Genomic DNA, 25,308 nt, shown 5'->3' on the forward strand with positions numbered 1-25,308 from the left:
ACGTTGATGGATTTATGAAGATTTTGTTTACGGCTTTTAAACGATTGGAGTGACATCTGGTGGTAGGAGAATGGGAATATTGATAAAGTGATGCCAAGAGTTCGACATAATTTGATACTGTAGAAAAAAATCAAAGATTTTATAAATTTTAATTTCGGCTTTGCTGAAAAATAATAATTTTCCTAATATATAATAGAGAGAATTTAAGAACCATTATTTTGTTAAAATGCTTTTATTATGTTTTACTTGGTTTCCATTTTACTTTTGTTGAAATTGTCAACTTAAGGTCAGAAATGACTTTTCGGAGTTTACCAGGGTACTGATTATGTGATAAACGAAACGAAACCGAAAGTTCGTTTTTCAAAAACCCTAAAACTTTTTTGACTTACAACTCTTAACCATTCCTGTGTGCGAGTACTTTTATCAGCGATGGAGGGGATCTGAAGTTTATATGCCGAATCCGAACGAGAATTACTCTTGGAGAATTGGTTAATTCCTCGCAAGAGGCACTACCTGTGACAAAAAAAACTTTAGGTGGCTCATGCATAGATAGAACCCAAGAACTCTGTCATGATAGGCCAACGCACTAAACATTCTTCCATGTGTACTACTTATTTCTCTGATAGAAAAGACAAAAATGTAGAAGGTATTTATTTCTGCATTATCGTAAATTCTTATAATGCAAAAATCAAAATAATAGTGCAGGCGAATATGTTAACCTTTGTTACAGCATCTTTGTCTGCATCACTGTCAGCCACAACGTGTTACAAAAGCCTCATTTGTAGAGCTTAAGTGAATAACATAATAATCCATACTTTTGTTTTAATACCATTTTTAGCTTTTTTTGGGAAAATTATTCAAACGTTCAAGGCGAATATATTTATCTTTATTATAGCATCTTTGTCTGCATCACTTACAGCTGCAAAGTGTTGCAAAAGCCTCATTTGAAGGGCTTAAGCGAATTACATGATAAGCCACAATTTTTCTTAAACAACATTTTCAGCAATTTTTTGGGAAAAATTATTCCATCGTCTTCTATTAAAATCAAAACATCAGTCAACAAGTTTGTTTGTTTTTGGAGCTGAAAGATGTTATATTAGCGTTTTATATGGACATCTTTCAGCAAGTAAGTAAGTAATCTCTTTTTTTCTTGTTTCTTTTTATTTAGCTCAAAAACCGTTTTGAGGCTTTATATTCACTTCATAATTTTTGTATCGTATTTAATTTTTGAAAAAATGTGTTTATTGCTTATTTTTGACATGTTCTTATTTATGTTATCAATTAAAAATGCTTATACTCAAAAGCTATTTTCAAGATTTCATATTTTACGTTTTTCTTTCATATAACGCGTTTTTGTTTGCCTCAGAGCAGAAAACTGAATAGAACCAGAGGACATCGTGTATGCTCCGAGCAGGGTTTCATCAAAGCACTCTAATTTATTTGTGAAACATAATGGAGAACTAATTTTCCATGGCTTTGGAATTTGACATCTGTCTCCTTATACCACACGAAACAAACATAAAATCAGCTACGTTCAGCTTTTTATTCCTCAATAGGTTGATCTTTGCATTCAGAGCCTATAGATACTAGATACGGACCACCAGGTTTGGTGGACAAAATTATAACTGAAATGTGAGAGCTAACAAATAGACTTAACTCTTGTTTTCAGTTCAGTTCTCTGCTCTGAGCTTAAAAAGAAAAAGCGTATTTACCGAATAGACATGCATGCATTCTATAAAAAAAATCCCATACACATTTTGAAAGTTGTTTTCCCATTTTTTTTACCACTACAGAAGTATCCATTTAAATAACATTTATTTATGTCGATAACGGAATAGAATGAATGAGCTGTAGATGAATTCGGAGTAATTTTTTTGACATTTATGTCAAAGTTAGCATTTGATTCTGTAATCAGTGTGATCATTATTGACATCCACTTCAACGACCAGATACAAAAGGTAAAATAATCAATTATCTTTGAATAATTTGTTTAACCTATGAAATCGTTTCCCAAATATTGCAGTTCAATGGTACTCTTAAAGAAAAGTTATCGTATCGTTGAAAAATTTAACGAATGAGCTCTGTCAAATGTTGACATTTGAAAAGTCGTGTATTTCATTTTGTAATAAAAATAAAACAAACAAATTGATACACTTTATTAATTTTAATTTAAAAAAAAAATTGAGGGAGAAAGTATACATATGCGCAAATGAAAAGAAGAGGCAACCTGCCTTTTGACGTAGTTTATATTTTTTGACGTTATTATATGTGTTATATCAATGAGTCTCATTTTTACATTTCCCTTGAAGTGGAGTTCAGTGTGTGAGACTTTAAAACGGACTTCGTTTTAACTGTTACTTAAGGTCTACTCTCTTGATCTCATAAATTTTTGTGAATTTGATCTTTTACGACAGAAAATGACAACGGCATAGAAAATTCCAAAAATTCAGAATAAATAAACAAGCCTGATCTAGTCTGTTCTTTTTTTGCAATGATTACTTATTTTTTACTATTCTTAACTTTTTTTTTCGTTCCGTAACAAGTTCAAGTTTTTTATGAACTGTTGAAATTTCATCAAGTTAAGATAATTAACAATTCACATGGACCAAAGGATATGAGTTCAAAGTGTTGAACTGTCAAACCTACAATCAAGCAATTTAGTTTTGAAGAAAACAATTAACTTAAAACTTAAAATTTATTAAGTTATTTAAAATAGCAACAGTTTATCATTTGTTTATGATTTTTTTTTTTTTGAAGATATAAAAAAATTATTTTACTGTTGATACTGGTTGTTTGAAAGATTAACAAATTTTACCTAATTTAGATACGCTTGAATTTTTTTTTGACACAAAAATAATATATAATCATAAAGCTTTAAATTAATCATACAAAACATGATTCCATATTTTCTGTAATCAATTTCACATGAGCACTCAGCCCAAATGAGTCATCGTGTTGACAACGGATTAATTCTGTCAAATATCTCCGAACACTGACATATAGATAAACGTCACCCAAAAATAAAAGAAAAAGTAGAAAAAAAAACAACACTGAAAAATTACAACACAAAAATTGTATTCCTCTTGTTTCTAAATCAAAAAAACGACTTAAATCGAAAATAATTCACTTTTAAAATGACCAGAAAATAAAAACCAAATCACATCCTTCATTATGTTATTCAAAATTCTAATATGTGTCCTTGTGTTTCTTGTGTTTTTCTATTGGTATGTAAAACATTGCCTCCAATTACTCTTTCCAAATTGTATCGCGACGTAACAATTCTTAATTTATGATTAATTTTTGACTTTTTATTATCTTTTAACTGAATTAAATTTCATCATCAGGTTCGTGCCGACAAGTATAAGTTGGTATCTTGTGAGAAAACTCAAAGCCAAGGTCCGTATTGGACGCATAAGCATACGAATTTTAGCTTTGAAAAATGTTAACATTAGCAAGAGTGGATTTTCAGTGGTAAGCTTTTCAAAACCCAACTATACTACAAGACTTATAGCTATAGCTATATAATTCTGTACTAATGTAGTCATCAACCAATCAATCAATCTAATTTAATTGTAGCAAATTGAAGAGATATGCCTTCGAAGTAGTTTCTTCAATACCGAAGTCTCAAAATTGCTATCTATTTACATTCGTGACATCAGAATCAATAAAGATATTGATACAAAGCAGAATGATGGCTCATCCCCTGTTGATATTCTTAAAGAGTTGGAGAGTCTTCAGAATCAGAAGAAGAAAAATGAACGCAAAGGAATGCCCGATTTTCGACAGGCAAAAGTACCTCCGAGTATCATAACTTTTGCTCAAGTAAGACTTATTGAACCATATCATAAAACGAATCCTAGTTTTAAGACCAATAAAAATATATATTCCTTCAGTTTATGGCAGTTCATGTTAACAATATTTCTGTGGTTCTTATGAACAATGACTTCGAACCAGGCTGGTTCCTTCATGCAACCGCTAAAGAACTCCACTTAGATGGAAGTATTGTTCACAACGAAAAGACTCTTCTTGTCAATGCTATCCTCAATGAAGCACAGGTATTGTCTATCCACTCACTTTCTTACTCTTCTCCAACATTTCAACATTGTTGTCTCATGTTTCAGGCCAAAATCCTTCGACACTGTCCATCAAGACGACAATCTTTGGAGAATTTAAATAAAATAAGACCCTGTTTGGCAGAGCTTAGTTTTGACATAGCTCTCGATGGAATACTCTTTGCCCATGGACCTCTATCAGTAGATGTAAGTATATTCTAACCACAAATGAAAATAAGTGTATACTAAATTTGTGTTTGTTAGAAATTATCGTTATCTATGAATAATGCAAAATCCACAATTCACGGAGGTCTCTATGATTTTCTGCGTGAAGCCAAACAACGTAAAAAACCTGCTGAAGTTAAAGTCATCGAACCAACGCTACCTAAAAAACCATACAACAATGAGGCATATCAAAAAATTGCTCCAATTATTCCAAAGAATTTTAGTTTTATAATAAAAGCTGCAACATTTTCGGCAGTTAAAGAAAATTCACAAAACGATTTTAGTGCTAAAATGCAACTTTTTACAGTGAGTTTAATTTTCTTGTTTAAAAATACAAACAAATTAAATTAACTCTGTGCCTGGTTTTGTTTTAGATAACTGGAAAATTTAATTCCAAGTCATTGAACGAAAATGTCCATTTACCAACTTTGTATACAAAAATATCTCTACAACATCTCGACATTGATACGAAATTCGAGAAGCTCCTATTTATCGAGCAATTCACCATTGATTCTGTGGTAAGAGAGAGACACGCACACATTTTTCCTAGACTTTTCTTATACTTAACAAAAATTCTATTTTCAGTTGGAAAATGATATGGTGAATCTTTATCTCAAACTGAAGACCTTCCAACTCATTTACAATCACAGTGAAATCTACAATTGGATCAACAACAACTTCCTCTCTCAAACTAAACCCCAACCTCTGCTTCTATCCCATTTAACTGAGGATTCGGCTTCCAAGCCGTTGTCACAAAATAACAGCTTCATGGAATGGATATTGAAGCGAGTTGTTATCAAGGGATGTGCAGAACTTTGGAACGTGTCAACTCTGGTCAAACTTGACGAACAAAATGCGGCGATGAGTGTTAGTCACACAAGGCTACTCCTTGAACAATTTGATGAGAAACGTAGCAATCGATATAAGACCGAGATATTGAATCTTCTCCTCGATCAACGTCATTGGAGCACCGAACTGATGATAGAGTCGCTGTGGTGGTCATTGGGTAATTCAATCAATGACACAAATAACCTTAAGAAATCTCATTCCCCTGGTAGTCCATTCTTTTTGGGAGTGAGTCTTGTCAAGTTGAGCAGCTATGGGAATGTGACAAAACTTGAAATCTCTGTTCACACCCTTCGGACTGAGTATAGTCTTGCTTTGGCCGAGTTCATAGTAAAATCAACCCAATGTATCAAACAATATGGTCGAATGGATTTGAAGAAGAAACCACGAGATGTTCTTGAGGCTTCTTCAGGCGATCCCAATGCTGGGTTGTTGGTGTCGATGAAAATCAAGGATATAAGTGCATTCTTCATAAATCACCACGATGCTTGGTTGTTAATAAGTTTGACGGACATTGCCCTCACTCGGTCACATCAAGTGTCCAACTTTCGTTTGGAGGAGTTCCAAATGGCCATAATGAGATCGATGACATCTTCGTCATTGTCTCTCAACGATTTCACAGATATATTCGCAAATGTCAAGATTATTCGCATGGAATATGAGAAATTCGAAAACTCGAGACCCAAAATTTCGGTATATATTCCAGGGAATAGTGAGGCTACATGGAATTCGAATTTACACATGCATGTGGTGACTCTTCTGAGGGATATAGGTGAATTAAGAGCTGAACTGAACCTATCCACACCATCCAAAGAGTTAGAACCTCAACCACAAGATCCGAAGAATAAGTTAATTCTTGAGATATCTGCAGAGAGGAGTACTCTCTTTGAGATTAAAATCTCAGAGCGACACACGATGCAGTGGTTTCTGGAGAATCTATTTGTGAGTCGTAAGGAGGGAAATTTCATATCGGCGGAGAATATTTTCATAAAAATCGACGATCAACACATTTTCACGGTCAAGGATGTGGATATTCACTCGCTTCCGAAGCTCGAAATGCTCACACAAGAAAGAGCCAATTGTGAGGGTTTTGTTTTGGCCACAAATAAGGTTTGGGTCACAACTATTGGAGTTTTCAAGGTATGAAAACATTGGTAGGAAAAAAGTACATTTAAAAAACAAGTATGATATTCTTTAGGCCATTTTTCCATATGACCATGACTTTTACGACGCAGTTCAACACGAATTTGTGTCACTTTTCAAATGGCTGAAGTTTGTGCATAATTTTAAAAAGAAACCATTCACAGTGACTTCTCCATTACCAAGTGATTTGGTTATTCAGGTAAAGATTAAGATTCTTTTAAAGGTTTAGGTTGTTTAACTTTTCTTCTTTTGTGAGCAGATCAAAGAGTTCCTAGTGGAAATAAGTGACGATCCTTTCGAGGTGAAGCTCCGGGATAACTATGTCCTCCTGGTCGATGAGTATTTGGAGAGTTTAAAGCGTAAGAAGTTGTTTGAGCAGAAAATTGCTGAACGATGTTCGGAGCGACTTCTTGTTCCTGCCGGCACCATTGAGAGTCTTTATGCAAATCTTGTGAAAAAGAACTCGGAGATCTATATACAGAGGTCGAAGAAGATCAGTGTCAGTGGACCAGTTCGGACGCGTTTGTTGGCTTGGATAATGACCGATGTTGAGATTATGGCTATGGCGGATACTTCAATTCATGGGACGGAGAATGTGACGAGGATTATGAGAGAAATCGATACGGAGAGTCCTTGGCCAGAAGAGGGTTTAGAATTCACCACTCTGTGGTGTCGAAGTGTTAATGTTAGCTGCACTGAGTGGAAATTTATGTTGAGGTGAGTTACAAGACGTTTTCGTCATATTTTATGATATTCGAAGCATTTGTCGTCCGATTTTTTAGAGATTTTCCTCAACCAATGTTCTACGTGAAGGCTATGCGTCTCTTTGGGACTCTATGTGGAGCCGAACAGATGGCCCCTAAGCGAGCGAAACGAGATGTTGTCATCGAAGTGGGACATCCATTTGGAAACGATACGATTCAAAGAGGAATGACAGCGTTGAAATTCTATCATGATTTTGATTGTGAGTTGGATTTCTGTAGCTATGCATTTGGTCCATGTTGGGAGCCGGTAATGGCTCAATGTAATTTGAGCTTTGAAAAAATATCAGCTCCCTCAAAGGACCCGAGTCCGGTGTTGCCATTCTGGGATAAGTTAAGACTCCTACTCCACGGACGATTGACTATGATTGTGAAGCAATTCACAGTTCTGTTGCATGCGTCCTTGGATCCCTACAACACAACCGAGGAAATGGAACTCACTTGGAATAATTGTGGAATCGTGTGGACTAATGCGAGGATCATATTCAAGGGAGAGTTAAATGTAGGAGATGTTTTTTTTTTTAAATTTTTGTGTGACAATTTAATTTAAATGAATCCCAATTTCAGATCACAGTTCGGACAGCATCACGATACGACGATTGTAGGCTTCTGCATTTTCCCAACTTGAAGTTGACATTGAAGTTAAAATGGATTTGTCTAGCTAATCCCAATGATCATCATGCGGTGATTCCCTGCGCTCCGGACAAACTACCAGAGTATTCGAGTAATCAGGTTCATGACTCTTTTCGTGCATTTCGATCTCAGAATGTTAACATTTGGATCTCATTTGAAACAAAACCAGTTCCGGGCGAGGACCCGGAGGTAGATATTCCAAGTCTTGTGTTGTATGGCAGTACTTTGAGATGGTTTGAGAGTTTGAAGTTGATTTTATCGGGAGTTACACGGCCGACGAGGCGAGGATTGGTCTTCAACAATGTTCGACCGAGGAAGAAGCAGCTGAGTAGACATTATAAGAGAGCCAATCTTCAGATGAGCTTGCATAGATTCCAAGTACTCTATTGGATGTCTCACGCTCTGCAGAAAGGTTTCCAGCTAAATGGAGGCCGAGTCTCCTTCAGTTCGGAACATTGCCTCAGTCTGTTTTCTGATTTCGATGATGAATTGATTCATCGACCGAGGGCGGATTGGTCAACAGTTTACATGAATTGTGAGCTGAATGATGCCGAAATTTGGCTAAAGAGTATTTTGACGGAGAAACTCGAGAGCAGTTCGGAGAACATCACCAACTCAATTGTTCGTTTTTACTTCCTGAGTGTGGACAAAGTGTCATATGGACGGGAAGCCCTAATTCCAAATGAAGAGGATTCGAAAGGCAAAAACTCCACACCCGCTCACAAGTTGGTCGTCTATGATTTGAAGGGTGCCTGGACGAAGAACAACAGAGATGTTGCATTTGCATTGTTCGATTCGTTTATGAAGTCCCAGAAGTTGAAGAATAATCTCTCAACCGAAGCTGTGAAGGGCTTCCGAAAGGAAGCAAACTCGCACTTCGTCAAAAATCATCGAAACGAAAGTGGAACTGCTACACCAGAAGTCTTGCCAATTGGAGGGGAGAATGCTTCGACGACCATCAAGAAACCTCAACAAACTAGTCATGCTACGGCTATGCTACAGCAGTTGATCGCTGAGGCAGATCACAAATTTAATGTCTACAGCGATGATCAGAGCACTCAGACGCGGGAGTTACTCTTGCAGGGACTCCAGGCGTGTAATTCCCAGGATATCACCCATGAGAATTGGTCAATATCTCTTGTTAATTCGCAGGTTTTACTTAAGGGATGCGAAACATCCGGTTATGTTATTATAAGTGCAGCCAAAGCTGAGATCCTGCAAAGGGTTCATAATCCTGTGTGGCGGGATAGGTCGTTGGTCACAAAGACGACTTGGAAGGGCTTGTTGGAGTGCATGCAGTACTATGCCACTGTAAGCGCCGGAGAGCATGATTCTCTGCTGGAAAACGAGATCATGTGGTTGACTGTGGACAATATCCAGGAGAAGGATAAAGATGCTACTGTGATCAATGACTTGCCAGATATTCCACATCTCGTGGGCAGTGGCCGCAGTGTGGGAGGTGTTGTTTCTGAGACAGTTGGAGCTTCGGCGGTGTCAGATGCTGGAGAAGCACAGCCTCTTCAACTTCAACGCATCGTATCTCGGTGTAAATGTGAGTTCTTCTATGTGAGCTATGGCGATCCAATTGATCCGAGTACTATTCGAATGGTTCCACCGCCTCCATCAGAAGAAACACTCAGTCCTTGGGAGAAACAAGATGATCCCGCTGACGCGTTCACCCTTATGCATCACGATTTGGATGTTTGTACAAACTCCCTGCAGTATGCTATGATCCTGGACATTGTGAATAACCTTCTGCTATTTGTGGAGCCTCAGAGGAAGCAGGCTCTTGAGAAGTTGGCTCGCATGCGATTCAAATTGCAGCTTTACTCCAGTGAAGATCAGAAAAGGCCCATTCAGCATTTACAAACCCAAATTCGGAGTCTTTTGATGAAGATTCGTTCTCTCGAAAAAGATATCCATTTGATTGGCAAGGCACGTGCCGAGGAAGGAGATTCCAGGGAACTGCGTATAGATTTCGAGCAAGTTCAGAAATGCATACGCGAGAGCAAGGAAGAGCTGAACAACCTGAGTGAGGAGTTGGATATGATGTTGCTGTGCTACAAGGAAACCCAACTCTCGACCATGAGCAAAATAACCAACGTGAGAGCTAACAAAACGGTTTCGATTGTCCGAGCCAATGAGATATGTTTCAAGCGAGCTCAGTGGCGTCTCACAGAAACCGATGGACAAATCGGTATCGCTGATCTCGTTCTCAGTGGATTCTTGTACACAAAGAAATCCAAAAGCGATGATTCCGTGGAGCATCTTTTGGAGCTTGGCAACATTCGCATGAATAATCTTATCCCTCGAGAAATCTACAAAGAAGTCATCTGTCCCACAGAGATTCAGAAAGATATGCCAGTTGACACGCATAAGCGGGTCCTTCGAGTTTTCTGCCGGGAAAAACCTCCAGTGGGTGGGATTTCGGTGAAGGAGCACTTCGAAATAAACGTCGCACCCATCACAATTGCTATCACCAAGAAATTCTATAGCACAATGTTGAAGTTCTGCTTCCCCGATCGTGATGCCTCCGAGACTGAAACCGTCGATGATATCGAAGAAAATTCTTCGGGCTCTTCATCGTCATCACAGAAATCTTCGAAAAAAGCATCAAAATCGAAGAAAAGCTCCAAAGACTCTGAATTTTATGTGAAGATCGAAAAGGACGACGTGGAAAAGATGAAAGAGCGAGCAGAAAAGAATAAACTATTCATCTACATTAAGATTCCCGAGGTCCCCGTGAGAGTTAGCTACAAGGGAAATAAGGAGAAAAATCTTGAAGACATTACAGATTTTTCACTGGTCATTCCTACGCTAGAGTATCACAATGTCACTTGGACATGGTTGGATTTGTTATTGGCAATGAAGTCAGTTAGCCGACGAGTTATTTTGTCTCAGGCTATAAAACAGAAGTTACAAATTCATAGAAGACAGCCTCTGACGTCGGCTGGGGAGAGGGCTTCACCTCAGGAGGAGGATAAAGCTAAGATGTTGTTTGGAAATCGTTTAGCGGTAAGTCAAAATTTAATTTTACTCTCTGGACTTTAAATTGATGATTTGTTTTTTTTTTTTTTTTGTTTTAGAATGAAAACCGAAGCCAAAGAAGAGGTGTCTTCAAATTTACAGCAAATAATCCAAAGTAGTAGTAACAGAAGAAGAGGCAGAGTTTAGAATTTATTAATAATTCCATCTACATTTTACCAATCCAGTGATATTAAGGACATGTTTTGCAATGTTTGAGTAAACTGAGTACCGACTTTTCAGTCAGAGGACGATAATTTTAAATTTTTGTCCTGCTTATGTGTTGAAAGGATATCTTGTGAAACAAGCCCTAAAACTAATTAAAACAAACAAATAGTCAAGGGTAGACAGAGGTACATGTCTATCCAATTTATCGTTTTCTTTCCGTTGAAAAAGTATTAATAGTAAATTTTTGTTACAATTAAAACAAATTATAGGTATGTCACTCTATTGCTGTATGAAATAATTAAAAAAAAGAAACAATAAATTAAATATAATTTATTTTAAATACAAATTGTGTTTTCTTCCAAGAATTTATTTATAAATAAATACACTGCCCGACAACCGACTAACACCCCCTATGCTTCCTGTCCTAGGAGCTTAATATACACTGCTCGTCATCAGGTTAGCACATCCCCCATAAGCTTAATAGAACTGATCTGGTCGTTGTTGTTTTCAACATGCAGCCACTTTGTGTATCCTATTTTTCTAATCTTTGTATACTCTCTCACTGGCAAAGAGAACATGCAATGGAACGATCCCATTATACGGTTTTTACTGTTTATTTTATTTTTTATGGAAAAGTGACCTTTATTTTTGTGTCATCAGGTTAGCACATGCTAATTGTTTTTAGTTTATCTACAAGAGTTAAACGCGTAGGCTAACCGCATTTTTGTTGCTGCTTAAGTGGTGTATTAAAATTAATAAGGGTAGGGAAAAATCGTTATCTGTGCAAGAGAGAGCTAAAATTGAAGCCTACAAGGATTCAAGGCTTTCAATAGGTGTAATATCGAAAAAAAACGGTGGAAGTCGAAAAGTAATATCCGCATTCTTGAGTAATAAGTCAGGATATGGAAACAAATATTAAAGGCAGTAATAATAGAGTGATTTCTAAGACAGATCGGAGCAAATGTAAGTGTTCAAGCGAGTTTATCAACAATCCAAAGGGTGATAAGGAATGCTCTAAACTTAAAACGACTTAAACTGAAGAAGAAACCCCCACTTAACGTGGCTCGAAAGGCAATGCGATTGAATTTTGCACGAGTGCACATGTCATGGAGTTCTGATTGGCATTACGTTGTCTTTTCTGATAAAAAAAATTTAATTTGTAAGGTCCAGACGGATACTATTTCTACTTTCACAATCTTTGCAAGGAGGAACACCAGTTGGATCGCCTTCATAGTCGGGTGGGGGGGTTTGATGGTGTGGGGAGCCATGTCCTACTATGGTACGTCCGACTTACAGTTTTTGACAGCAAATATGAATGGAAGTACTTGCAAAAACGTACTTGAAAATGATTTTCCCCATTTCAAAAATTTGTTTGGAAACTTACCATGGCATTTCAACACGACAACGCTCCGATCCACACATCTCGGGTCATTAAGACATGGATTGAGGCACAAAATGTAAGTTTAATTCAGTGGCCGCCTTACTGACCTGACATTATTATAATAGAACTAATCGAAGGCATTAAACGCTCTAGGTCATCCATTTCCTTGGATTATATTCAAAAACTGTACGAGTCGCTTCCCAATCGAATCAATGAGGTCATTGTCAACAAGGGAGAATCTACACACTATTAAATTTATTAAACAATGTTTTAATTACTAAATGTATAAGTTAAGAAATAAGTTCAAAGCTTAAAAGTTTTTTAAAAAAATGAAAAAAGTGATATGTGATGACTCAAATTGATTTTATATTTTCTAAAAAAAAATAAAACAATATTAAAAAACGGAAAAACAAAAATGATTGTTTTATTTAACTAAATATTGAATCGGCCATAAATAAAAAATAATATAAAAATCTTAGCTCATTTAGTTTGGTTGGAATCAGTTGCGCGAGAGTGTGTGCTAACCTGATGACGCGCAGTGTACCAATCAAATAAAACATTTGAAATTAACTTTTTGCCCATGAAAGTTTGTAACAATAACATTTTAACAAAATTTTAAAGAATTTAATAAGAAAAATCATCTTTTTTCGGACATTTGATAAGAAGAATACTTTCAAGTTTTATTTTAATTCCTTACATTTACAACTTGTGTTGGAAATTGTGTTGGAACTTTCAATTTAGGGGTCCAAAAATATGCTTGATTGCAGGCCGTTCTTAGTACACCATTGTAAGCTATTGCATTCATACGACGTGTAAGAAATTGCAATTCAATAGTGCCATACTACGTTATAGATCCCCATACGATGACACCACCAGCACAGCTGTGCAGTCGATCTAAAGTATGCTCTTCCTTTCGAAAATCATGAAAGTAGTAAGCATAACCGTCGGGACTCGGGACCCTCCAAATTAATTTTGTTTTCGTCTGAAAAGACAACAAGCTGCCACTTCTTCGCCCAGGACATATGCGCTCTGCGGATATCGAGGCGTTGCGTCTTTCGAAGTTAGTTAAGAGGTATTTTTGTATTTTATTTTAAGACACTTTAAATGTTCAGCATTGGAAATAATTCTTTGCACAGTCCGCACTCATGCGTTTTTTTATTTATTCTTGTCTGCAGAGTCGTGTGAATTGGACAAGCCTTTATTTTGGCTTTCGGCCTTTCGACTTCAATCAACGGTTTTACGTTCCTCATTTTTACTAAATTTTATTGTAAATTATTCAAAATAAACTATTTATAACTTAAAAAAGAAAATCACGAATAATTACAGTGTATCAATTTCATATTCGTACGGTTAAGTGTTTATTCATGGTTAATATATTTTCCCAAGTTTTCTTAGTTGGTAAAAATCATTTACTAGTAAATGCTAAAATGATAAAACTACTCTAAAACTAGATCAATTTCGTATTCGTTCGCTTAGTTCTAAGTTGCCAAGCAGCTTTAATTTCCCTTGCATTTCGAAGCAAATGTGTTTTGTCAGTCCTATTATTTAAAGTATTCTGAAGTTATTTAGAATTTTTAAAAGCGTTTTAGACAATTTGTCTCAGAATTTAACAACAATGGCAAAAAAAGCAAGTGAAACCTCTAAAGAACTTCGAGAACTCATTGTAAAATACTACCAAGAAGGTAAATCTTATAAACAGATTTTATCTTCAGTTAATCGAGCTATATCAGCGGTTTAAACTTTAAACTATTGTTAACCAATTTGTTAAGGAATAAAGTCTCGCAATACGACAAGAAGTATTTTCAAAAGGCAGGACAAGAGGATAATTCCGCGTGAAATAAATAAAAATCCAAAGGTAAGTGCACCAAAATTGGCACAGAATCTTCGCCAATCGCTTGAAAAATAATTTTTCATTGAAACTTTGCGGAATTGTATTCGGAAACAAGGTTTTAACGGAAGATTATCGCGCAAAAAAACAATCATTAGTCATGTCAACAGACTTAAACGGCTTGTATTCGCCAAAGAATACCAAGCAAAAGACTTTGACTTCTGAAAGACGGTTATTTTCACAGATGAGTCAATATTCAATATTCATGGCTCGGATGGCAGACCAATGGTTTGGCGTAAGACGAATACTGAAAATCTTTCGCAAAACACTCGAGGAACCGTTAAACATGGTGGTGGGTCGGTTATGGTGTGGGGTTGTTTTTCAGAAGCTGGAGTTGGGAAACTGCACATAATTGAAGGAATTATGGATCACAAGATCTACATACATCGATATCCTGACAAATTTAGACGATAGTACTGCAAAAATGGGTCTAGAAAACAACTTAACTTTTTATCAGGATAACGACTCAAAGCATAAGGCGAATGCAACCCGAATGTATGTGGCTTCTCTTTAATTGCAGTAAAGTTTTGGAAGGGGTACGAATATGTAATTGATACACTGGGCCCTTATTATGAAATGCGAAACGAACGGCGTAAAAAACCAAACCCAGAAAAACGAAACTCATGGCGTAGAGCGATTATTTGATACGAAAATGGAATCAAGAAAATGTTGCTATCCAAAAATGAGAAATGGTATTTTTTTAAATGCAACTAACTTCACACCTATTTACAAATGTCAAAATGTGAATGTTGGAAAAGTTTTAAGTTTAAATTTCATTTGTATTCGGTTCGGTGAAATGTTTTTTCATTGCGATAACTTTTTTGAAAGCGAAGATGAATCTAAATACAAAGGAGAAATGCATGTAACAAGTGCACTCTTAAGAGATTCATCCGACCCAATGAGCCTTTTAAGTTCCTTCGAAGATTTAATTCCACATTGAGTGCTTGAAGGCACTCGTAAATAAAAATACAAGTATCGTTTTTTTACGATTCTAGTTTCTCGTAATCTCAATTTTACAAATACGCGCTTCTTCAATCGTTTTTCGTAATCGCAATTTCACGAATACTCCGTATTAAAAACGTTTATCGTTTTTATAATAACCCCCCTGTACATGCATACATTATTAGATAAGCTTAGAGGTTCTAATCGGCTGTCTCACAAAAAATACATTAATTTTTGTCACATTTGAAAGTAAAAATAAAAATAAAATAACGGTTTAATTTCAGAACTGAAGTTTTTTTTGGAGAAAGAGTTAAAAAAAAGAAAATGAAAAAAAAATATTGAGCATTATTCATAATAATCGTTTCGAGTTATTTGCATTTACACTGAAAGATTATGATTACATCGTACACGGCGCAAACGGGACCAAGTCCCTTGTTAGTGACGAAGGTTGAGCTTCAGCTCATCTTCAATTCAATAAAAAACAAAAAGTTAGCAGGTGTCGATGGTATATCCAACGTTGTACTAAGACATTTACCGATGGAAGCAATTGACATATACACCACGCTCTTCAATAATGCATATTATCCAGTGCATTGGAAGACCGCTGTGGTTCATCCTCTCCCGAAAAAGGGAAAGGACAACTCCAACCCGTCAAATCTTCGGTCGATAAGTCTTCTTCCGAGCATCAGCAAAGTTTTCGAAAAGATCATTAATAGGGCTCTGACTAAGTGGGCTGCGGACAACAAAATAATTCCGGATAAACAGTTCGGGTTCAAGGCGGGTCATGACACAATTCATGCTGCGTCTAAACTCGTTTCTGATATCCAATGGAATAAATCAAAACAACAATGCACAGGTGCTGTTCTGGTTGATTTGGAAAAGGCCTTTGACACCGTATGGTTAGAGGGTCTTTACCTTAAACTGAGCAGGCTTGGCATAAGCAAGCCATTGTTGTATATACTTTATGATATGCTTAACGGTAGAAAGTTTGTTGTCAAAAGTGGCAATGTAACTTCTACCACAACATTCTCAATTAAAAATGGTCTTCAACAGGGAGCGGTGAATTCGCCGATTCTCTTCAGCATTTACACCAGCGATCTGATAGGTAGTCTTACAAAGGCAATTGCGTACGCCGACGATCTAATTGCGTACAGAACGGCCCGAAAGGTTGAGGTTATTAGAATTCTCTTGCAGCGTGATTTCGACAAGATTCAGCGATATTGCGACGACTGGAAACTGAAAATAAATGTCCAGAAGTCAGAGACAATTCTGTTCCGGACTCCGTTGGCTAGGGCCACGAGGGATACGTATAAGAATTGGCGCAAGATGGTCATCGTTGATCTTCACGGGCAGCCATTGGCGAGCAAAAGTGTAGTGAAGTACCTCGGTATCTGGTTAGATCAGTATTTATATTTCGACAGACATATAAATGCTGCTCTGACCAGGGCCAGAGGAGCCTTCGCTCTGACGAAACGACTATTTTTTAGCAGTCGGCTTGACCCCAGATTAAAGGTAATTTGCTACATGGCCCTCATACGGCCAATGATCGTTTATGGTTGTCCTGTGTGGTTCAACGTTGTCCCTTCCCAGATGGAGAAGTTTCGGGTGTTCGAGCGGCAGTGTTTACGACGCTGTACCGGTTTTTATCGAACAGCCGAATCTTCTTATGTGCATTACTATTCAAACGAGGTCCTATACAACGGGGCTCGAATCAATAGAATTGACAATTTCGTGATAAAACTCGTTCGAGGTCACATTGCAATAGCAAGAGCTATGTCTTCGACTAACAATTTAATTTTCGGGGCGTTCTATCCGAACGACGAGTATTTTGAGAGTGCACGCTTGAGCGGCTTCATTCCCCCAGAGGCATTCCTCTTTTTAGATAGATGCGGTCTGATACAGGATAGATTGGCAGTTCCGTTAATCTACCACGTCAGACGAAGAACCGTGGACAGGCGACTCCTGTACAATCGGGACGTCATGGCACAACGCGGAGCAGAGCTCCTTCGGTTCAGTAGGGCGGTGTCCGAACGGGACCGAACTGATAGGGTGAAGCAGGAGAACCAGTTTTGGTGGCTTCAATCGGCACTTGATAGTGGGTAGTCGGGATGGGGTTTTAAGCCTTGGCCGGCTTACATACTTGTTTTATAGTTTTAGGGTTTAGTTTTAAGTAGAATAGGCATGGTGGCACACAAAAAAAAACACAAAAAAAAATTAAAATTAAAAAAAAAAAACATAAAAAAGACAATAAAATATAAAAACAAAAAACGTTAGATTTGCTTTGATTTGATTTTGCTGTGGTTGTTCTAGTTTTAAGTAGTTTGTAGAATAGGTAGTTTAAGTTAGCTTTAAGTTTTATATTAAGGACCTTATTTTAAGTAGTTTTTAAGTAAAAATAAAAAAGGACCTTGATATTAGTTTTTTCTCATAATTTTCTAATAAATACAAAATAAATAAAATCTAGCTTTAAGATTGAATAAATAAAAATGAATTATAAAAAAAAAACATCGTACACGGAGGAAGGCTTCCAGAAAGCTTCAAATCTAAATCTAAATTACGATATCGAAGAACTTAAAGTGCTTAGCTCACATCATAACACAAGAATCTGCTTGGTACCAGGTCACAAAAGAGCTGATGAACTTGTGAGGAAAGGTTCAACATACTTTCAGGAAACCAAAGAACGATAGATAAGAATCCTGGCCACAGCCAGGAAGGCCCAAATTTGACAAATCAAGTTCCCATTCGACTATATAACTCCATATAAAATATCTACGAACCCATCGCCTAAACAAGGCTATACCAACAAGTTTTTGAAATATATATTCTAGCAGATAGTTACAATCGAAGTAGATAGATGATAGAAAAAGTAGAAGGCGAGATTGAAATTCAGGACGACTTTAGGTAAGGTTAGGTTAAAGTGGCTGTCTCTGATGGAATAGGACATACTTAGGCCAGTTTAATGGCCCATTGTGATACTACATAAATCTTGAGCCTTGCTGCTAAGCTCAATGAAAGCAGTTTAAGTCCCTTACGAAACGTGAGAGGCTAATTACATATGTCGATATAATTTAAATCGTTATAGAAGAACTCTCCTAGGTAATTCTTGCGTTTTTGAGGTCAGGACGACTTAATCCTTTAAAAATGTGTTGTTTTGTTTGTGGGAAAAAATAAATCTAATTTTGCCGCCGAATTTTCGCCACCAATTTTCAAAAGCAATATGCTTTAACTAAGTTATAAAAATTAATCAATTTTTTTTTTTTTTTATTTTCTAAAACAAAAACTTGAACAAAGGCACAATCTAAGGGAAAGAACGCTTAGCAATATGTCCGGGATATTTCTCACGGTATTTAAGTCCAGTAACAAGTGTTGAACTCTTAGGAAACGCTGTTTGTCCATTGAATTTGGTATCAGTTTCTGGATTAAATCGCAAATATTGAGACTGGATGTGGAGATTTGGTGGTAGGTCAGCTTTTTTCAGAGCATCATAAGGTACAGTTGTATCAACTGATGACTTGTAGAATTTAATTACGTCAGCTGAAAATAAAATTAAAAACCATGAGATTTTGTAGGTTTTCAGCTATAAAATAATAATTTTAAAACTAAAGTTGGGCAATAGGGTTTACTTTAAGCTTGTTTGTTAACAGTGAGTTAAGCTTTCAACTAAAAAGCAGAAACTTACTGTTTCTAAATTTGTTTATTAACTTTATTAATGATTAAAATCTCAAACCATGAATTTGTTTTTAAAAAGAAGTGGCTTACAAGGGTATTTGAGAATATAGAAGCTTAGATGACGTTATGTGAACCTACTAACACTTACTTTAAATATTTTAAACTCACCAATAGTGTTTATCTCATGGACCTGAGAATTTGGTACTGAATGTTGGAAATCCTTGAAACATGCATCGAGAACTTTAAACTTTTCCTCCAAGTTCGAAAGTTTGTAATCATTCTTAGAAGATATATTTAAGCTAGTACAAATGGCGTTTATTTTATCAGCGGCATCATTAGGAGCTTCGTAGGACTTGAATGGACGAAGAAAACTAGAAAAGGGAAAGATAGTTTTTATTTTTATTTGATGAACTTGTACTCGTAAGTTTAGATAAAATCTGAAATGCTAAATGAATATATTGGGTAAATCATAACCCAATAAAGAATTTTACTACCATACAGCTATGGCCCAAATAACAGGAAGTCGTAATTTTGTCTTAAGCAATTTTTTAGGCGGGAAACAACACCAGCGCTGAGATCAAACAAACAACTACCCTTACTTAGTGGTGCTTCTTTGGGTTAAGAAAGTAATTAAGGAGCAACCAAAGTGTCGCTACATAAGGCCCTTATTGTTCCCATCCTGATAGAAGCATGGACTAATACAAAAGCGGATGAAAGCAACTTGGGTCGATTCAAGAGAAAAGTTTTTAACGTGAGTGGAGGAGACGATGGAACGAAGATTTTGCTGCAGGCTTCATAAAAGGCTGTCCAAAAAATTGGAATACTTAACCAAGACTTTAAAAAATAATATATTTCGACAAAGAAATTAAAGTAGATTTATTTGTTGATCGATTATTTTGATATTCACGTGAAAACTTTTCATTTAAATGTAATTAATTCTCTTTTTCATAAAGCTAATTAGGTAATAACATTTTCCTTGAAGAGTCGAGTACTGCATTGTAGGCTGGTTTTGTGAGAAGCTTTTGTCTACTCCCTTTAATCTTTTTATTAGAGTTATTAAAAATAGTCACCGCTCAAAAACATACATTTTATTCCTTTAAAATTAGAGATTTGTTCTACTTGGGGTCGTTATTCTGCTGAAAATGCATCATCTAAGAGGTATGGCAACTTCTTGAACTTTTTTTCAAAATTATTTCTTCCATACAAAAATGAAACGGGGTCTTATGATGTTGGGATTGAACGTTTCCCACACAAAGCGACCATCAAATATTTTTCAATCCATTTTAAATAAATAAATCTTTGTTTTAACACTTTAAAGTGCATTCAAGCGTTGTTAACGTAGTATATTCTTGCAAAATGAGTCCGCTTACAGGTACGTCTTTTTTATTGCAATTGCACCTTTTATGGATATTGTGAGTCAAATTAAGCCTTCTGCATGATACGAATAACTTCCCTGGAACACGCTGGCGTGTTAACATGTTTTAAGTGAAGTTTGTAGCTGCAAAGTTAAGATTTTTAAGTAAATAGAAAACGACTGAAATTTTGAAAACATACAAAAAGACAACAACCATAAACTTAGACAATGGGAATAGAGATTTTCGATCTTCTTGTCTCTTCGTACATAAAACCTCAAATAGAATAATTATATTCCGAAATGTAACGACGCCCTAGGATGCTCCTAGAGAAAATTTGTACGGCCTTTACAGTGACAGACAACTGGCTCTAACTCGGCAGGTACCGAGAGAAGCGCATTAGAGAAAGACCGCAACTGATGTGCCACACGCATTAGGGGAAGAAATTCAACTAACTTTGCCTGCGAAACTGGAAACAACTAGCTAAGAATCGAGCTGACTGGAGACTCATGTTGGTAGAGGCTCAATTCTACCGTAAGTACGATGAACTTAACTACAAGCTTATGTATTTAAATTCAAATAAGATTACAAAAACACCTGCCAAATCAAGGAAACAGCGTTTCAAAGAATCACAGCAACCAAAATTTCGCAATGCAAGGACTCGGAAATTATGTGGAAAATGTTAAATAAAATAAATGGAAGAAAATTTAAAATTTGACTTAATATCAATGCAGCACAGCTAAAAACATATTTCAGTAATATGCTGAATCCTCTCCATTCCTTACTCCAACCTCGTTTTCAATGTGCAAGACCAGATGTACCAAATTTTATTTTGGATAAACCCATCACTCAAGCAGAAGTAAGAGGCTGGTTAGTAAAAAGTAAAAATCGCAAAGCACCAGGAACTGACGGCATTCCTATTGAATTTTTCAAATATGCCAATGATGATTTATTAGACATTTTTACCAAAGAACTAAATCGAAAATTTGAAACTGGAGACGTCCCTATGAGCTTCCAGCAGAGCGTAATCTTTCCAAATCTTAAAAAAAGAAGACCCTAATCAAGCTAATAATTATAGAGGCATTCCATTTTTAAACTCAGCGATAAAAATATTAGTGGGGGTTATGGCAAATCGCTTTAAGAGTTGGACTTCAAAAACAGATGCAAGCGAATTCCAGGCAGTATTCCGTGGGAACTACTCGAACCTTTATAGTGACACTTCATTCTGAATACGACAGCGCAGACATTTATTAGAGAAAAGAGAAAGCTCTATGCGTTTTTTGTAGACCTAAAAGCTGCTTTTGATACCGTGGGCAGAAGCGCACTTATTTATAAATTGTACAATATATTTAGGTCTATCAAGAAAATTTGGCAACTTGATTGAAAAATTGTATGAACAAACGACTTCTGCTGTTTGGGACGGTAACCAACTGTCAATTTTTTTTGAAACGGTTACAGGTGTGAAACAAGGATGCAATTTAAGTCCGAAAGCATTCATAATGTTTATAGTTGATATTTCCGAATATTTTTGTGGCGGTGTAAGAATTGGGGGAATCCTTATTAAAGTTTTGATGTATGCAGATGATTTGGTGCTCCTTGCGGACACACCAGAACGCTTACAGCGAATGATTAAACAGCTAAAAAAATATTGTGATGAATGGAGAATGAATGAAAACATAAATAAATCCAAAACAACGGTGTTTAGAAAAGGAGGTGGGTGCTACGCTAGGAATGAGAAGTGGTTTTTTGATGGACATTAATTAGAAACAGTCAAGTCATATAAATGCTTGGGAATAAATATCTGCTGCAACTTGAACATGGAACAACACTTTCAGGAGAAGCTATCTTCATCTAAATCAGCTATAAGTGCCGCATGGGAAAACTCTCTGCAAGATAAACATATATCGATGGAAACAAATACCAATTATTCCAGGCAGTTCCCAAATCAATAATGCTATATGGAGCTCAAATCATACGATACCAGTAGAAAAACTGCTCCGATATTTCTTAAAGCGAATTTTCAAGCTTCCACAATCCTCACCAAACCATATGCTATTCGTTGAAACAGAAATCTCACCGCTATTCATAGAAACCTTGCGACATCATTTCAACGTCATTGCGAAAACTATGGTACGGGACGGAAAATGGTTGACCAAACGAATAGCAAGTTACGTGATAGAGAAGAGAATATTGTTTTATGAACATTGGAAAGCACTCGCAGTTCGCTGGTCAGACTTTAAGGATTACTATGGATAATATTCATCAACGAAAGGAAGAATTCGACAGTTTAATTAAAGCGGTGGATGAGAAAATGATAGCGGAAAGCACTGAAAAAGCACTAGCTTCAACCCATCGCGAAATTTATGCCAGCTTAAGCCATAATCTTTGCGAAAACAACTAATTAAAAATACTCAAATGACACAATATCTACTGTTTTTAAGGCCAGAGGAGAAATTATGGACCCTAACTTTATACCCCACAGAGAAGATAAAAACATTTATCACTTCCTGGGAAGATGTCCTGTCTCAAAGCAGTTCAGGATTAATTTTTTTGGGAAACTAGAACTAGATTAATCAGAAATGAAAATGATTTCAAATGGCGCTGACTGGAAAAAATCGCACAACTATTATCAACAAGCATCGAAATATAGAAGAGTTATAATTGAAGAACATTTTTAACATGCCTCTTACAATACTTTATCATGTACCTTCGGGCAGACGGCTTTTATGTGTTAAAATTAAAGAATAATACTTTTTTGTAAACTTGAATTTGAAAAATAAACAACAAATCTAACTATGTATCTAATTTAAAAAAAAAAATCTGGTAGAGGCCCAAGCCCGTCCCGGACTGTAGCGACACTTTGAGTAAGTAAGAAATGCAACGATAAATCTTTTGTTTTAATTTTGTTCTTTGTAAATGAAATGCATATATGGCTCTTTAAAAATGTTAAAGACTTAATACTTAAATAAAACACAAAAAAGTAATTTACAATAAAAAGAAACATAGTTTCCGAAAATTCTCATAAGTTAAAAATCTTAATTTGACTGTAGGTACATACCTATGAACTTTTTAAAATATATCTAGAAATTAATTTTTAGTGCTTTAGATTCCATTTTAATTTTTTTATTTTATTTCCAATAATTCAAAAATGTATGTGATATCCTTTTTGAGACGATGAATTCGTTTCAAAATAAAAGTTACTTTCAAACCATTTTGTCCTATTCTGTTAAACACCGTGTTAGCATTTATGGTTTAAAGTTTCTTAAATATTTATTCAAGACTAGTGAAATCTAACAACTTATGACGATTTCTCGAAAACTGTATGAAATATTATAAATATTCACATGAATTAAATAAACTTTAAAAGCCTTTTGTGTTTTGTTTCAACTTTTCAAAAGTATAGTTATACCTACCTATGTCTCAAAAACATGACGTTTTGAATTAAGGGCAATACAACTCTTCAATTTGATTGTCAGGAACAAAACTTGTGGAGCAGTGTTTAAATACCTATTCAATACTTTTCATATCGCCATTTACAAATTACATATATTAATTCCTCATTAAATTACCTACTCAAACCGCTTAGGTTATTAAGTTTGAATCATTGTTAAGTCGTTTGCCATCTGTTTTCAAATAAAACAGAAATATAAAAAGTAATTACATGAAAAAGTAAATTCAAATATGTATGAACAAAAAAATATTAAATTAAAATTCTTTTAAAGAAAATAACAACAATCATCAACATCATTAATGTATCTATCCATATCTACCTAACTACTCTTGGGGGATCAACTTAACTTAAAAGATCTTTTTGTTACGAAAACAACAATTTAGAGCAATTGAGCTTTTTTAAATAAGGGACATTTATTTTTCCCCAAGTCTCCACTGAACATTATTTCCCCTTCGTTACACTGTTGTGTCAGTGTCAGTTTCATTTTTACCATAGAGCTTCATATTTCTCCTCCTATTCTATTTATCACTCAGTTTACATTTTCTAACGAAAACACACAAATGTAAAAAATATTCCCCCATCTTTCAGGTTTTTTTTTTCTTCACTGTCCCACAGAAGAAGAAAAGAAAAAAAAACTAAATTACCCCTTTTTTATGTATACACACCCTTTAGAGGCCAATGATTTTCCCACCGAATCAATACTGCTGCTACTGGTACTCACTGCAGGGCCACCCTTTTTTTGATTATTTTTGGTTGTTGAATAAAAAGCATTTGGTCGCAGGAAAATCTGAAAGTTGAAAATATGTGTAGGTACATAGAACAAAATAATGTACAAGCATTTCCGGTATCAATAAATTCTTGTCATATATACAAAATAAAAAAAGAATCTGTTGATAACTTTAATAGCATAAGCACCACTACCGCAACCGCACCAACTGTCAAATCAACAATCACCAGCTGTCAATTATTTTTTTTCTCACCGTCGTAACCAACCTAATTCGCGTGGTGAATATTGAAATTTATTCGATATGGGTTATGATTCTTTTCTTATACATTACATTAGATGAATGATGATAAGAATAAGATTGAGTAAAGAATAAATAATTTTTAATTCTTGCTTTATATTATCACACAATTATTATTCACTTCTTTCCTTTAGTTTTCTTTTTCCTTAAAACGGTCGTCGGAGGGGTTTCTTTTTGCTTCGTTTTTATGTAATTCCATTTCGTATAAACTTACGTTTCGTGCGAAAATGTGTTGACCCGTTTTACGTAAACTCACTTGCCCAAGCCCCGCCATCATGAACGTGAAAGAGACACTGGTGGGCTAATGCGAATGTGTGAAAATTTAAAGCGACGACGGATATTTTGTTCTTTCCTCCGGTTTACAAAAGTTTTAGATGTTTGTAAGAAAGGGACAGGTGTTGGTGTTTATATTTATTTTTCAACTTCTGAGCAGAAAAATATGTGTAGGGTTGTGTGGGTAAATTGGGATTGGAATTTTGTAATGTGTGAGTTAGAATCTAGTGAAACCATTTTTGTTTTTCTTAAATCACAAATTCATCTGCGTTTACACAGTGGAAAATTTGAATATATAATTTTTGGTTATGACAGGTCTGTTGGAATTCTTTGAATTTCTATAATTTTCTGTGAATTTTAGTATGAATCTCTGTGAAGTTTTTAGTAACGTACACACAAATTATATTGATAGTCTTTTCAATAAAATCGTAGACATTTAGAGCAAGGGTTAAATCACTCTTCCATTCCTTTTACT

General features: G+C 35.7%; 2 protein-coding genes across 2 annotated transcripts; one reads left to right on the forward strand and one right to left on the reverse strand.

Moving 5' to 3' along the window:
- Window positions 1-3,023: 3,023 nt before the first annotated feature.
- Window positions 3,024-11,198, forward strand: LOC129944295 (protein hobbit). The gene is made up of 13 exons (XM_056053642.1): window positions 3,024-3,224; window positions 3,345-3,471; window positions 3,577-3,822; window positions 3,894-4,055; window positions 4,122-4,259; window positions 4,317-4,583; window positions 4,652-4,795; window positions 4,863-6,263; window positions 6,322-6,465; window positions 6,526-6,983; window positions 7,049-7,529; window positions 7,595-10,675; window positions 10,747-11,198. The coding sequence occupies exons 1-13, from the start codon at window positions 3,172-3,174 to the stop codon at window positions 10,804-10,806; spliced, it is 6,762 nt and encodes a 2,253-aa protein (XP_055909617.1). The 5' UTR covers window positions 3,024-3,171; the 3' UTR covers window positions 10,807-11,198.
- Window positions 11,199-18,309: 7,111 nt separating this feature from the next.
- Window positions 18,310-24,932, reverse strand: LOC129948033 (uncharacterized). Its single transcript, XM_056058842.1, has 4 exons — window positions 24,775-24,932; window positions 24,201-24,322; window positions 18,901-19,103; window positions 18,310-18,597 (listed from the first exon to the last, which is right to left on the reverse strand). Exons 1-4 carry the CDS (start codon window positions 24,835-24,837, stop codon window positions 18,362-18,364), a joined length of 624 nt encoding a protein of 207 aa, XP_055914817.1. The 5' UTR covers window positions 24,838-24,932; the 3' UTR covers window positions 18,310-18,361.
- Between the last annotated feature and the right edge of the window lie 376 nt (window positions 24,933-25,308).

This window comes from Eupeodes corollae, chromosome 2 (assembly GCF_945859685.1).
Source record: "Eupeodes corollae chromosome 2, idEupCoro1.1, whole genome shotgun sequence".
In the NCBI taxonomy this organism is placed as follows: domain Eukaryota; kingdom Metazoa; phylum Arthropoda; class Insecta; order Diptera; family Syrphidae; genus Eupeodes; species Eupeodes corollae.

What these genes read in the sequence shown, in the direction of transcription:
- LOC129948033 (XM_056058842.1), bottom strand. Translation starts at nt 24,837, where the DNA reads ATGATGGCGGGGCTTGGGCAAGTGAGTTTACGTAAAACGGGTCAACAC. An exon ending in AAATCATTGGCCTCTAAAGG is followed by an intron (nt 19,104 to 24,200) that starts GTGTGTATACAT and finishes TCCCTTTTCTAG; the next exon opens with TTTTCTTCGTCCATTCAAGT. An exon ending in CCATGAGATAAACACTATTG is followed by an intron (nt 18,598 to 18,900) that starts GTGAGTTTAAAA and finishes TTTTATTTTCAG; the next exon opens with CTGACGTAATTAAATTCTAC.
- LOC129944295 (XM_056053642.1), top strand. Translation starts at nt 3,172, where the DNA reads ATGTTATTCAAAATTCTAATATGTGTCCTTGTGTTTCTTGTGTTTTTC. An exon ending in GCAAGAGTGGATTTTCAGTG is followed by an intron (nt 3,472 to 3,576) that starts GTAAGCTTTTCA and finishes ATTTAATTGTAG; the next exon opens with CAAATTGAAGAGATATGCCT. An exon ending in TATTCAAGGGAGAGTTAAAT is followed by an intron (nt 7,530 to 7,594) that starts GTAGGAGATGTT and finishes TCCCAATTTCAG; the next exon opens with ATCACAGTTCGGACAGCATC.